Source organism: Hemibagrus wyckioides, linkage group LG03 (assembly GCF_019097595.1).
Source record: "Hemibagrus wyckioides isolate EC202008001 linkage group LG03, SWU_Hwy_1.0, whole genome shotgun sequence".
Lineage (NCBI taxonomy): Eukaryota > Metazoa > Chordata > Actinopteri > Siluriformes > Bagridae > Hemibagrus > Hemibagrus wyckioides.
This window is the reverse complement of record NC_080712.1, coordinates 19,377,906-19,392,818: the sequence shown is the minus strand read 5'-3', so window position 1 is coordinate 19,392,818 and position 14,913 is coordinate 19,377,906. Positions and strand designations below refer to the sequence as shown.

Genomic DNA, 14,913 nt, shown 5'->3' with positions numbered 1-14,913 from the left:
GCCTCATTAACTGCAACAGCCATTACTTTTGCACACTCAAACATCCTGGCAGTTCAGAGACACAATACAGGCCTGAAAAGTTTAGCAATATCAACCTAGTGGATAATCCTAAAAACATGATACCTGGTACAGTACAAACCACAAGAAAGATATTTAAATATTTTTAATCATTTAAAAATAAATTACAATGCATCCTTAAAAGGCAGACAAACAGTTAACCCAACAAATTACAGTGTAGGATTGTCTATGATGTGACATGATCTGTGGCAGTAAGTGAGCAGATGAGTTTGAATACAGTATAGAACAATCTCTAATTTCTCAATTTCTAACTGACCCCACCCATTGTCTAAAAATACGATAAAAAAATTATAATTATACATCCATGTACATGCTGGGGGTTATGATACAATTTTAAATGTAGAGGGAGAAGACCCTACTGGTTTAGAGCAGTACTGAATGGCTTAATGTGTGGTAGTGCATTTGCTGAAAGAAAAATAAAGATTCTGTAGTGAGCAGGCATTGTACTGCTAGTATTCCTGAAGTCAGCAACATTCAAAGGGGACAAATATATATTCAAACACAAATGAATGAATAATTCTAAAAGGACCTGGGCATTAACTTAATCTGGTTGAATAGCCAAATTTGTTTTCCAGATTAATTTTACTACAAGGACAAGAAACAAACCCACAGAGGTATGCATGTGTTTTATGTTATAGTGATGAAGCTTCAGTCACTCACTAAAAGTGTACAATCATATCTAGTCTGGGTTGTAAACTTTGGTTTTAATTTTTCAACCTAAGGGTAAAAGAGTACACAATAAAACTGTGCAAAAACACATTCTGTACACACTGAACAAGAGAGACATGAGATATAACAAGCTATCAGTTAGTTTTTAACTTTGCAGTTTGTGTCACTTGCTCAGTCAGACTGGCTCTTATAGAGTTAACTACAGTCTGGCGGATATTTTCCTCCATGTATTGCTCCGTCAGTGGCTTCAGCACCTGAAGAGAATGAAAGACGAGAGAAAGACGGCAAGAATAAGATGAGTGCACAACAACTAAAAGAGAAACAAGAGGGAATTTGTCATCTCCAGTGAGAACCATTAAAATAGAGATCATAGAAGGAGAAAAGCTCTTTCAGGAGGGGCTTGGCAGGCTTTACTTTGGTACAAAAGTATAACAAGAAGAATTTGTTACCAATGGTGTTTATTAGCATGTCTCCACTGCCAGTGCCTCAAATACCCTTAAAAATATTTCTTTGGATAAAAAAAAAAAAAAATCTGACGGTAGCAAAAATGAGTCCATACAATTCCTACATTTAACCACATATTATTGAGGTATTGTCCCAACACATGTACCAAAGGCAAAAATCATTAAAAACACCTTGAGTTCCTAAACATGAATGGGCAAGCAACAGGATGGAAGCTATTGAAGAAAAAACATTTCAGACATTTCACCTTGGTCCTACATGAATCAATTCCAACATGTAATCAGGTAATATACTGGTTATGATGATAATTCCATATAAATCCTACAAATATTCACCCACTCATTCATGCTTTAACAAGCATCTTTAACTACATCAGCAACCCAAAAGCATAATGCTCAATTGGTGAGAGTATAAAAATTTACTTAGTCATAAGTCTATTTGGAACAATACATTAAGAGCAAGGTTATTAGCACACCATGACAGGCCATTATTCTACATCTAGTCACTAGTCCAGAGTGTACTACCTTATCCACACAGGGTTGGTGTGACTACAGGGTTTCCAACAAGCAGGAACCACACCTGCCAATCAACTGACAGCTAAAATGTACTGATTACACAAGCTGAATGAATCAGGTGTAGATCCTGCTTGATTGGAATGTTGAGGGTATGAGGAGATGAGTGCGGTATGGGAAAGCTGTATACAGCAAGGAAAGTTAAGACTAAGAGCAGGCACTCAAGACTGAAGAGTGGAGATTCTTTCAGCTGCAATGCAGTGAAGCTAAAATAAACCAGAACTCCTTGACCTACAGAAGGGGCGGGCACTTGGAGAACATGATCCGAGTACATCACTGGCTGGGAAATCTAAATGTACGCCATGTAATTACACCTTGCGCATCCATCAGTATTTAACCTTCAAGAGTACTGATTACTGCTTCATAGAAAAACAATGTTAACAATGAAGCTATTAAGTTTCTGAATTCAAATGACCAAAGTACCTACAAAGTACTATACACACAAATATAGTCTTGACCTAAAACTTAGAATCTACATAAGACACTTTCTTGTTTCTAAAATAAATACACACATCTTAGTCTTATTGCCAGAGTTAATAAATAATAATAGGAATAATGCTCCACCCACCTGCTCCCACAAGGCTTCTGCTGTAAGGTCTATAGCCACACCCACTTCTCGATATTCGCCTGAATATCTTACGTACGCCCATGCACACAGTGACATCAAGGACACTCCCATCGCAAGGTTGGCCAGGGCAGCGATCACTGATAAGCCAATGAAGCCTGTTACTGTGGAGACTATGTAGGCGACGAACATGACAGCAAACAACGTTGCAGGCGTTCTTGCTGCATAGAAAATGTTCTTGCTTTCATTGTGCTTCATGAAATTAGCATACACTTCATCAAGCTCAGATTCCAGCTGTTCCTGGTACCGTTGGCTAAACTCAGTGCCTCCCATTTTCTTAACAGCACGGAACTGCTGGACGGAGGTTTGCTTCAGCTCATCATGATAGCGCTGGAGGTCAACTGGTGCAATATATGGTTTGTCTCCACCACATATCTACACATAGGGAACAAGAGAAAGAAAGACCAAATTCCAACTGTTAAAATGTTACTGATAACCCATCTCAGATAAGGAATGTTCAGTGTGCTTGAGAACGAGTTATCTAGGCCATCTTATTTTAGTGTAATGGCCTCACACTATTTTGAGTTATCTAGGTGACCTCGTCACATCACCTACATTAAGAGAGAAATCAAGTCCCTATCCTTCTTAGGACCACTTTTATAAAATGACCGAGTTAAGATCTGATGGCTTATTTAAAGTCATACAAGTTAAAACATAGTTAAAAGCAGTACAAACGGGAGACTTTTTTTTTTTTTTTTACCTGCTCCATGGTCCGGTTATAAGTGTCCTTTGCCCCAGCCACAGCTGTCAAGTTGTTGGCTTCAGCAGTTGCCTAAAAGGTTAAAAGCACAATGATTAATATAGCTGAATTAATCAAAACGGTCAGAAAAGGGATAGCAAAGTCCCTCTTTTAAAGTATGTCCACATGGCGGCCATCTTGGCAGCATTCCTATGCAGTTATTTTTAGTCTTATAAGACCTAGTTCCTATCTACCTGAATGGGAGTGACCCATATACCAGAAATGTATCTGCAATATCCGAAATAGATATTAACATTCTACAAAAACACAAATAATGATGTCATCTTCGGATTAACCAACAAGAAAACGTGTTCGATTTGTTTATGCTCAATAATAGAGAACTCCGTATCTATTTAAGAATCTGGTGTATTCTTAAAACACAAAGGATTTTACTTTTACTCAATACTCAAGTTCTGTGATTACAGCTGAACTGCAGTACATTAGTAGCATACCTGTAACATGGACTTTGGATGAGGGAGCTCCTCACCTTGGTAGATTTTGATGTATGCCTAAATACAAACACAGAGCAGATTAGATGTTTAGTTTGATGGGAAATGCATTTCTGAAGTAATCACTAATTAATGACCATTTCCTCCAAGTGAGAACTATAGATTGTAACAAACATAACACTTTGGAAACACATTTTCAGAGCCTTTGATAAACTTTCTATGTAGTTAATTACATAACTGAGGCTTTAGAACTATAAGGTGCTGTATAACACTGTATAATTCGATGATACATTGTTATTGTATTAACCCTTAAACCAGACACATTTCAACTGTCCGTTTTTGTATATATATAGTAAATGCAGTATCCAAGTCGGGGCGGCTAGAACCTACCCCAGCAACATTGCACACCAAACAGGAGGAATAGGAGAATTCACCTAACCTGTGGTGCCAGTCCATGGCACAATACACACACATTCACACACACATTCAGACCCTTGGTTCAATTTAACATGGCTAATGTCAAGCCTAGTTTTCTTGATTTAATTTAATGTGCTACATGTTTGTAAGAATAAGCCTCACTTTGAAATACTCCAGCAGGTCCCTGCATGTCACCTTGGCCCCATTAATCTCTTTCTCCACCAGGTTCTCTGGGGCAAGAAGTAAAGGCACCAGGTTCTGCAGCTCTTTCTTAAAATCACTGTCAATATCTGAAAAAAAAGTGCTGCCAGATTAAAACACAGTTTTTTGGGTACCTGTGCATTTTTTTTATATGGAAGAATATTACAACCTCTCAGTCTGCCATCAAAATAGGGATTAGTTGCAACCTTCAGTCCGGGGTGAGGCAGCAGAAAACAGTCGATGCTTGAGAAACATGAGTGGATGTGCTTCCTCACATTCTGTAGCTCTTCATGCTGGTTCTGCTTCACCTAAACAATCAACACAAACACTTTTGCATATAGTATAACTTCTGAATGCACAGCAAAACCTATTATTTGCTCTCCACAGCAAACCTGTAGTCGCCGTTCCAAGAAGCGATTCCCTCCATCAAGTCCGTACTCATGTTCATAGGGGTAACACCAGTCTCTAATTAGAAACAGCAGTTTCTGAGAAAAGAAAATCATTAAAATCTGCTGAGTCAAACAACTTTTATAAGCTCAGAGTAAACATGAAAATCAAGTCATTGGCTGAACAAGAACAAGTTGTAACCTACCCAATGTACAAATCAATGTGTTTATTACCTGAAATGGCTTTTCATAGACTTCCTCCAGTGCCAAGCGACCATACTCTGTAAAAAGCTATAAAAAGGGCATGTATAAAATAAACTGATAGGCGCCAAAATCAGCAGCAGATATATCCCTAGTCATGTCAGATCCAAATAAATGTGGAATGGTTTGAACTGCCCAATTAGTAACAAAGCTCTGCATACTGTAGTGCTAGAGTGGATTTACCAACACTGGTAACAACAGTAACATTTTAACATGCTCGGAAATTCAGGAATGACATTTGATCAAAAATTCTGGTTCCAATCAATGGTTTACAATAAAGAATCAACCTAAGGGAGACCCAAATTAGAAGTGCTTCAGAACTCATGCTAGCTATCTTTTTTGTCTTTCAACATAATATACATTATAACAGTTATAACAGGCTTTAAACCACTTTTGATTCCACAGAACAACTGCATGATAATTAACTGCTACAAATTTGTACAATTTGAATTCTTAAAAATTGAAATCACCCGAGGCATTAACAAGTACCCAGATTTGGAATAAGTTGTGGAACTACTTGCAATGGGGGGAGGGGGGGTGCCACATCATAATATCACTGTACTGTGTGAAGAAGTGGCTTTTAAGAGAGGCTTGGGTGCACTGAAAGAAGGGAGTAGACTCTTTTCAGTCACACAGCAGTCACCATGATCCATATCTGCACTTAGTCATTTTCTACAGTTTCAACATTTACACTTGAAGGCTGCAGCTCTGATCTAGACATATCCAATAAAGTGGCAACTTAAAATCCCAGGAATGTTGGATGTATGCCCTGGATGGGATATCAGAGTTACTCTGATCCATCTAGCAGCATTTTTGGGAGGGGAAAGAAACTAGAAAACCCAGAGCAATCAGATGCTGCCACTATGAGGGCACGTGAAATTCCCCACAAAGAAACCCAATCTCAGGACCTCTGAACTGTAATGCAGCAACATTACACGTGTCACTGTGCCACCCAAATTCTTACAAAACCACTTAACATGGCATATACTCAAGTGTGTTTTTACAATACATTATATTATTGTGTATTGTTTGCCACAAAGTTGGAAGCACAGTTTTTTAGGATGTCTTTAGTTACTGCTGCATTGCATTTGGTTCCTTACCAATTTTAATGCTATAGCATACAAAGTCTAAAACCTGTAACTCTCCAGAAATGATTGTGAGAAAACAGGCATGAGCAGATAAAAACTGAGAGTCAAAGATGAAGCTTGTGCTTGAATTAAAGCAATATTACATTTCACTTTGTAAACTTATAATTCTGTATAAATGTTTTTGCACAATTAGATATGTAGGTATACAGAGCAGACGGTGTCTTTCAGGTTTGGAAAGTTTAATTGCAATTTTCTCCGTTTTCATAATTGAGGTTAAACCAAAATGTATAATTATCCAAACACATTTATAATGCTATAATTTTATTCTGGTTGAGACATGAGTACTGAAATTTACATACCTGAAGATGTTGTAGGTCATCTTCTTGAATATTCTGTGAAAGATTATAAACCTAGGGCAAACAAAAGGAAAAGGCATTGCCAACATATTTGCAAACACACACCCAGTAGTTATAAGGACACGCAAAAATGCCTGAGTACATAAGGTAAGTGTGCTCTTCTCTGTCCATCATAAACACACCTGTATGGAGCTGGTCATAGTGCTGAGGGCAAAAACTGTAGCACAGTCTTTAATAGTGGACTGACTGTCAAAAGCTCCCTGAGTGTCAACCAGCAGGACGGCAACCTGAGAAGTAAGAAGTTTTGATTAGACACTAATTGAGGACGTACAAGCTGTGATATGCCGACGATGAGTAACTGAGGAACACCTCACCTTACTACCATCAGACTTTTCCATCACAAATACTTCACTCCAGGCTTGAATTCCTGTTGTCTCTCTCTCACAACCCCCCCGCCAGGAGAAACCTGTTAGTGGCTCATCATCTCCTCCCATCCATGACTCAGATGACTGCAGAATTCAACATAAATGAGAGACCTGCATGCTTATAACTGCCATTCTATAAAGAACATCATTAACAGGCCAGGCTGGTTTGGCACTTCAGGGAAACAGTCATAACATGTCAGTGAAGATGAGGGCCATACTTACTGAAAGCAGAAAGCAGTTGATAGTAGGGGCATGAGCAAAGCTTACCTGATTGTGCATATAGCGTAGCATGAAGTCAAGCAGGAAGGATTTGCCCTTGCGAAAAGCACCAGCCACAGAGAGTACAACCACGTTGAGGTCTTTGATATGATCTTGCATTAGGATCTTCTCCAACGCCTCGGCATCTAATTCAAATTTATGGTCGTCCTCACTTGCAACAACTATCTGTATGGGCCGAGCTCCTTCTGGGACTAGCTCTTCCTCCTCGGGTTTGAGATCTTCCTCCACCGAAAATGGAGAAACTCCGTTTGTATTGGGGCTGAACTCATCCATCCTGCTTGAATCATGAGAAGCACGACACAGTGGCACCTCCTCTACCCCAGTCATATCTGCATAAATAATACAAGATATATAAATAAAACCAGTGTTGCAGGATTAACAGCGGAAACCCTTTTTTTTTTTTTTTTAAACTGAAACTGTAAGCCTTGCACATGGTCTTACATTAGTACCGTTTGACATTATGCAGTTCTGTGCAGAGAAATTATGAGTCCTGGACACAACTTTATTCGCACTGTATGTGCACATGCGTGCGTACATACATAGCATAAAAATAAAAATATAAAGTCTAACTTGAACCAAATCTTGAAATGTAAAAGAATGGCACAAAGCCATACATGCAACAAAGAGTTTATTTATAGATGAATTCAAATGAGACCAAGTGCATATTAATAACTATGCAGTCCTTCACTGGCTTCCAGGGATTAAAAGCATCTGCTGAGGGCCGAAGAAGTCATGACAGTAGTCTGAAAGGGATAAAATTAGTGGTGTTCATATAAGATTAAGCCAGTGCTCTTTAACATTGTTAGAAGAACTACTCCAACAACCCATATTCCTTTATCAAGAGCTGGTTCAAGACACCAACATCAACAGCAAGACACTTTCCAACAGACTATTTGCTCATACGAATACAACCAAATACACACTTGTCTTGAATCCAAGACAGCTAATATTTAGGATAGCTCCAGTGTGACCATATAACATTCCAATTCTTGCAAATACTGAAACCATTAATACCATGAATCAAATTCTGACTTAAAATATGATAGCTCATCAGAGAATGATGCAAAGGAAATTAGGAAGCCAATTTCAGACAGACATTTAATGGGAATGTATAAATAACTGATCTAGCAGACTGGCTTTTTCAGACTCCATTTTCATTCTCAGCACAAAAAAGTCCTTATTGTGTCAGTTAATTTCTTTATTTATAAAGCTGTTGTTTAAGCAATATTGCAGCAGTTGTGTGGTTTTATAGATAGTGATTACCTGTTGCACACGACCTGCAGCATTGTGTCTAGGGCTTTATCACAGCTGTGCTGATTTACAGCATATCCTCACTCTTGCAAATGCAATGTTAGTTTAAGCAATGTAATAGCTAAGACAGTGGGATGGACTAAAGGAAGGGCTGAAACCTACAGTAGTCACTATCAGCAGCCAGTTAAATGGCACTGTGGGCAATATAAGTAACTGTGAGCTAAAATGAAAACAGACCAACATATCAGTCAAAGAGTTCAAAACTGAAAGTTAGATCAAAATAAATATTGTATGAGACTGAACAGAACATACCAAATTTAAAGATTTATCTGCATGTCATTTGGGGGTGTTTTTTTTTTCTTTATGACTAGACTCAACATTGATAACCTATAACCAAGTTCTCCTTGCAAATACACTCACTGAGCACTTTATTAGGAATACTATACTAATACTGGGTAAGTCCTCCCTTTGCTCTCACAACAGCTTTAACTCTTAGTGGCATTGGATTCTACAAGTTGTTCAAAACATTCCTTTGAGATTCTGGTCCATGTTAATATGATCACATCACGCAATACCTGCAGAATTTTCAGTCGCACTCTCATGCTGCAAATCTCCCGTTTTACCACATCTCAAAGGTGTTCTACTGGATTCAGATCTGGTGACTGGGAGGACCAATGAAGAACAATGAACTCTTTGTCATGTTCAACAGTCCAGCTTAAGATAACTTTTGCTTTGTGCATTATGATGCTAGTGATGAATTATGATGGCAAATGGTAGCCATGAAAATTGTGACCATGTGCACATGGTCAGCAAGCAATAGGCTGTGGCATTCAAGTGATGATTGGTTTTAATGACTAAGAAATTTTATGTTAAAAAAAAAAAAAAATCATTCCCCACAGCATTACACCACCTCCACCAGCCTGGATTGTCGACAGGCTGGGTCCATGGATTTATGTTGATGGTGCCAAATTCAGCCACAGCAGAAATGGACACTAATCAGACCAGGCTATGTTTGTCAAGTCTTCAACTGTCAAGTCAGCCTCAGCTTTCTGTTCATGGCTGACATACGTGGAATCTGATGTGGTCTTCTGTTGTTGTAGCCCATCTGCCTCAAGGTTTGAGGTGCATTCTGAGATGCTTTTCTGTTCACCACAGCAGCTACAGAACTATTCAAACCAGCTTGTTAGGCACCCACAAAATCACAGATCACATTTCTTCATTCTGATGGCTCATACGAACATTACCTGAAGTTGCTGGCCTGTAGCTACATGACATTATGCATTGCCCTGATGCTACATGACAGTGTAGGTGTTCCGAATAAAGTGCTCAGTGAGTGTATTATGTTACTTATTATATACTGCATATAATACAACTCTTTTTCAAGCTGCTTTCATTTTCACAAGCATAACGATAAATCTATTCTTACTTTCTCCAGTTGTTTGTACACAATGATGTGGTTTCAGACTTCAGAATCAAACAAGCCATGACCTTCGTCTTGGCACAAGACTTCAGTGTAATGTCATTTCCCTGCTGAAAATCAAAATCCAGCTCCGTCTTAACCAGTGACCATCTTTATTAAGGTTTTCTAATGATCTGTGTGCTGTATTCTTGAAACTATTTACAACGTTTCATCAGTAGACAGTCGAAACCAGTAGACAGTCTACCAGTCTGACCAGCTCGGCCTGTGTTTGGGAGCTGGTCAGACTATGCTAGAATTTTTCAAATTCACATCACTTTCGGCCTTTCCCCCCCATCATTTTAAACAGCAATGGCATAATTAAACCCCGTGGTGAGGCAGGGGTTACTATCGAGTTCTTGTGATGTTTATGGTGTCGCTCCACTTTCTATTCCCGGCGCACGGAGCCTCTCGATAAACCCTGCGCTTTATCCGCAATAAACCCGCACACCCTCAGCCGCTGTGTACAAATGTGGCCAGAACTTTATCTCAGAGGACACAAAAACAAGCAAGCACTGTCTCAGTACCGAGTGCGTCCGCAATCAGTCGGGATTCAAGTGTCAGTGCAAGTGCAAGGCCAAGGCCAAGGCCAAGGAAACGGCTCGCTTATAACTGCTGTGTGCCGGTAACCCGAGCTGCGTAAAACTTCACACTCATACAAGCACTGCTACAATGAAGGTAAATATCACCCTGAATAATTCACACCATTTAATAATGTCCAAGTATGAAACACAACAGCTTCAGGAATAGAGCAGCATTTTCAGTTAATTAAAGCATCACTTTAGATGGGAGAAAAACACGAGGACAGTTGAGACGAAAACTTAATCTCGATGCCCCAATGTATTGCGCGCGCGCGCGACACACACACACACACACACACACACGGTATAAACTGAAGTGTCAGTTTGCCGAGCTTATTTTCGGACTGTTACGAAACTCATCTTAACTCTTAACACACTAAACAAAACGCACAACCACAAAAAGTACAAACTTTTACTTTTTTATTTACATAAACCGGCGTGTTTAAACCCTGGGACTAGGCTTAAAGTTTTTCCAAGTAGCTGACTACAGCAAACTCTTGGTACACATTACTGGCCATACGCGCGCGTTTGCTGAATACACAAAACCGTTAGAGAGCTGGTTGAGGAGCCTTTAAAAGTTCTTTCAGAAGTTTCACTCTCGTCGTAACCAATTTTGCAAGCACGAAATACCGTCGCAGTGAGACTTAAGGAACAAAACCATTTCGCTGTATATGTGTCAAAGCAGAGCAAGCGGTTAGTTAACGTTACAGCTGACTGTTCAACAAGACACGAGTGAACCTGATAAAAACTTTCCCAAGAACTTTACTCTCACAAACTTCCACTTCTCTCACCAAAACTCTCACAAATCAATACGCACTAATACAGTACTAAACCAAACATAGAACTTTAGCGCATTTATCCGTTCTCTTGTTACCTTCGACAAAATTGTTGTTTATATGATTTGTCCCCAAAAAATCCCGACTTCTTCGTCCACTGCGCTCCGCCATCTTGTTCAGTTAAAATATCCAGCGTGACGTTCACCGCTCGTTTCCCTCTTTGAACTTGATCTTGCTTTAGCCACGCCCCGACGACATGTACATGCGAACCGCGATGAGGGGCGTGGTCATTGAGAGGTGTGGTCTGTAAAAATAAATTTCATTGGTTCTTTCTCTGCCATGGTCCGCCACCCGTTGACCTGCTGTTCGAGTCCCATTCCCAACAGACTGTTACACAAACAGTGTCATAAACTAAATACGTCTTGTTATTATAGATTTTATTATATATTATAGATTTCACATTGATATCTGAAAAATATTAATGGGTATAGTTATAGAATGTGCATGTGCACTTGTCACTTGTGAGCTTTTATAGCTGTACAATGTTTGTATATCCTGACATCAGCTTCAGGAGACTTTTTATTTATTACCCTTAAAAGTGCACATCAACAATTTCAATACTCCTAACACAGTATAGTACATCCTGCATTTATTGATAGTTATTGTGTGATGCATCAGTGCAACCACCATACCGAAAAGGACCTAGTCCAGTCATAAATCAACGTACATCTATGAAGTTTGTTTACAAAGATATCTCTTCGGTGGTTGGTAATTTACATTCAAGTAGCCTAAGCCTGTGATCTACTGACAATGGCAAATCATTTAAATCATTTATGAAGCATTAACTAAATAGACATTATATGCTTTCATTAATGGGGGATTATTTAGACTTTGATTTATATTTGATTCATACTTTAGGTTTTCAAAACCTTCACTGCATGCAAATGAAAAGCAGCTGAAGGAATGCAAAGATACTTAGAAGGATACATACAAGTCCTTGGAATTCTCAGAAACAACTGAGAAAGGTTTCAATTCTCAGTTGGTTTTTGTAGGATGTTTTACAACAGGACAGCATGTTCTCCAAGAGAGTAGAGAAATACAGCCTACCTTATCTGTTTTCTTGACACAGAGACATGGTTATGGCCTAAGTCTAATTTTAGCTATTGCAAGTTACATCATGAGAAAAATACCAAACAAATTAAGTCAGTTTTTCTCAAGCCACAAACTCACAAACTAGTTTAAACGCCACAAACACATAACACAAAAACACATAATTTTATATATTAACATCAGCTCAGATCTGAGGTGATCAAGTTAAACAATAATAAACAGTATCTTAAATAGTATATTCACCTAGAAGCTAAAATTGTACCTTAACCTTGACTTTTGTTTCTGTAAATACAATTTAAGTTGACGAGCTCAATCTGGAGTTCAGCCTGTCCAAGATATTGTTTCCATGACAGTGGCAGCTGTTTTATTCTATAGGGGCATCAACCTTTAATTCTTAAAATCTACTGTATCATACGGAAGATATTATTTGTTGAATGATGGACACTTGAGTGCAAATTGTCCTTAACAAATGCAGTCCTAAGGCTAACCAAGGAAGAACATCCAAAGTTTCGTGTTTATGGTTTCCATGTTGTATTATCCATAGTAATCTCATGGTGATCTTTAGGCTGTCCATATCAGCCATGCTCAGCAGCAGTGAGTTTTCAGGTGATGAGAACTCTAACAAGAAGTAAGACATAAGGACATAAGGATTTATTAGGCAATTCCAGAGAGCCTGAACCGGAATTCACTATATACTGTATATACTTATATAAGCTAGTAAAATAAGTACAACAATCAAAAAAGAGGCCACAGCACATCAGCGCTGTTGTAATGACATAATGTCAGATAGTCAACATAAAACCTTTAGCAATATCATATATTGCCTTGCAATATATGTACTTCTGATAAATGGGATCTACAGAAATGACTGAAAAATATTGTGACCAAAGCATTTATATTGGCCATATAATAATAAACATTTAACTTTTTCCTGTATGTTTTTGGTGAATTGCAACTCTGCATGCTGTTACACAGAGAGCCTGAATATAGGTTATAAAACAGCTAAAAAAGGATCCTTAGAGACACAGCAATCTGGGGCTCCTCTTGTGTATGATAGATATTAATGTGTATTAGGCACATGAAAAGACGTATACATGATCAGCAATGCTAACAATATTTAATTTGAAAATAACACTGTTAATTTTTTACAGAACAGTTCACACAGTTTGCAAATTGCGAATTAAGTAGGTCCCATTAATTATATTGAGCAAAAGTTATCTGCTTGATTTTATAGTACTGTAATGATCAAGTATCATCATAAACCTTGTACAGCACAAAAAAAGATAATCTCTCTCTCTCTCTCTCCCCCTAGCTCTCCCCCCACCCCCACTCCCCCTCCAGTCAGCTGAATCTTTCATGGCATGTGTAGGTCATTTGAATCGCGCCACATGCAAAGCATCTCACCTGTAAAAAAAAAAAAAAAAAAAAAAAAATCACATACTCTGCTCTGCCCTGCCGACTTGAGAAGGCAGGAGGCAGATTTTCCTTTAGGCCAACCCAACCTATATGAAAATGTGTTTTGCCATCTAATATGAAAATGGAAATACTGAAAAATTGTGTATTGCAAACTCTAAGTAAAATCTAAAATATTGTAATATTTTTTGTACTACACTAAACTTATAAAGTAGTCTTATAAAGTATAAAGTGACTATTAGCTATTATCACATGTACTGCTATCATACAACATTGTTGACATTTTTGGATACAAATAATACCACACCAGTTAGCCAAGGGCAGAAATCTGAACAAACCTGGACACTGGAACCAGGTGATTATTTTTCCCATATTCTTCAACTGAACAGTTTTGGAAAGCCTGTCCCTAGAGCAGCCTTAGATTTCTGTTCTTAGTTGACAGAAGTAGAACCTGATGTGGTCTTCTGCTATTGTAGCTCATCCACCTCAAGGTTTGATGTGTTGTGTATTCTGTGATGCTTTTCTACTGTAATATTGTAAAGAATGCTTATTTTTAGTTTCTATATCCTTCCTGGCAGCTTCAACCAATATGACAAACTCTGTGTTTCCACCAATAGACCTGTCAATCATTCAGTGTTTTTTTGTTTTTGCACCATTCTGTGTGTGAAAAACCCAGGATATCAGCTTTAATCAGCAGAACTGCACACTGACATTATAATAGTATGGTTCTGGATAAAGAATGAGAGATAGAACCGCCTTACACGTCTAAGGTCACATCTTGTTGTTAACACAAGGTATAATTCTTTTCAATGGAGTCTCAACCATTACATTACTTTAATGATATCACTACAGTATGCTAGAGTAAATGTGCCTTGTTGGACCATTTATACATTCATTCATACTCAGTAATTACTTTATCCTGATCATGACAGTGGATGTGGAGCCATTCCCATGATCCTGTAAGGTGGTAACACTACCTGTTGTGCGAACCTTTCAGTAATTATTTCTGAACTCAATATACTTGTTAATTATTACATATTCAGAAAAGAGCTAACCCTAGTGTCGAGCCAAAATTTGAAACCTGGCTAAGAACCAAGGAAACAAAATTTTCTGTGATCTCTGAGTGTGAGGGACAGCATATAGGGAGTATGTTACACAGCTGTGTAAAATAGCATGAGCAGCAGTTGAAAAGTGGTAGTTGGGTGACTTCACGCATCTCAGAGAAAGCATGTGTTAGCCTGTACCTAGTTGGCTGTTGTCATATGATATTAGAGTGCTGGCAGGTGGGTGACCAAACGTGGGGAGAAAATGGAGAGCTG

At 38.5% G+C, this 14,913-nt stretch overlaps 1 protein-coding gene across 1 annotated transcript; it reads right to left on the bottom strand.

Moving 5' to 3' along the window:
• Positions 1-148: 148 nt before the first annotated feature.
• Positions 149-11,326, bottom strand: atl2 (atlastin GTPase 2). The gene is made up of 13 exons (XM_058385807.1): positions 11,170-11,326; positions 6,996-7,336; positions 6,678-6,812; positions 6,486-6,590; positions 6,307-6,357; positions 4,833-4,889; positions 4,605-4,697; positions 4,382-4,520; positions 4,174-4,301; positions 3,598-3,654; positions 3,107-3,178; positions 2,350-2,781; positions 149-1,001 (listed from the first exon to the last, which is right to left on the bottom strand). Exons 1-13 carry the CDS (start codon positions 11,240-11,242, stop codon positions 882-884), a joined length of 1,803 nt encoding a protein of 600 aa, XP_058241790.1. The 5' UTR covers positions 11,243-11,326; the 3' UTR covers positions 149-881.
• Between the last annotated feature and the right edge of the window lie 3,587 nt (positions 11,327-14,913).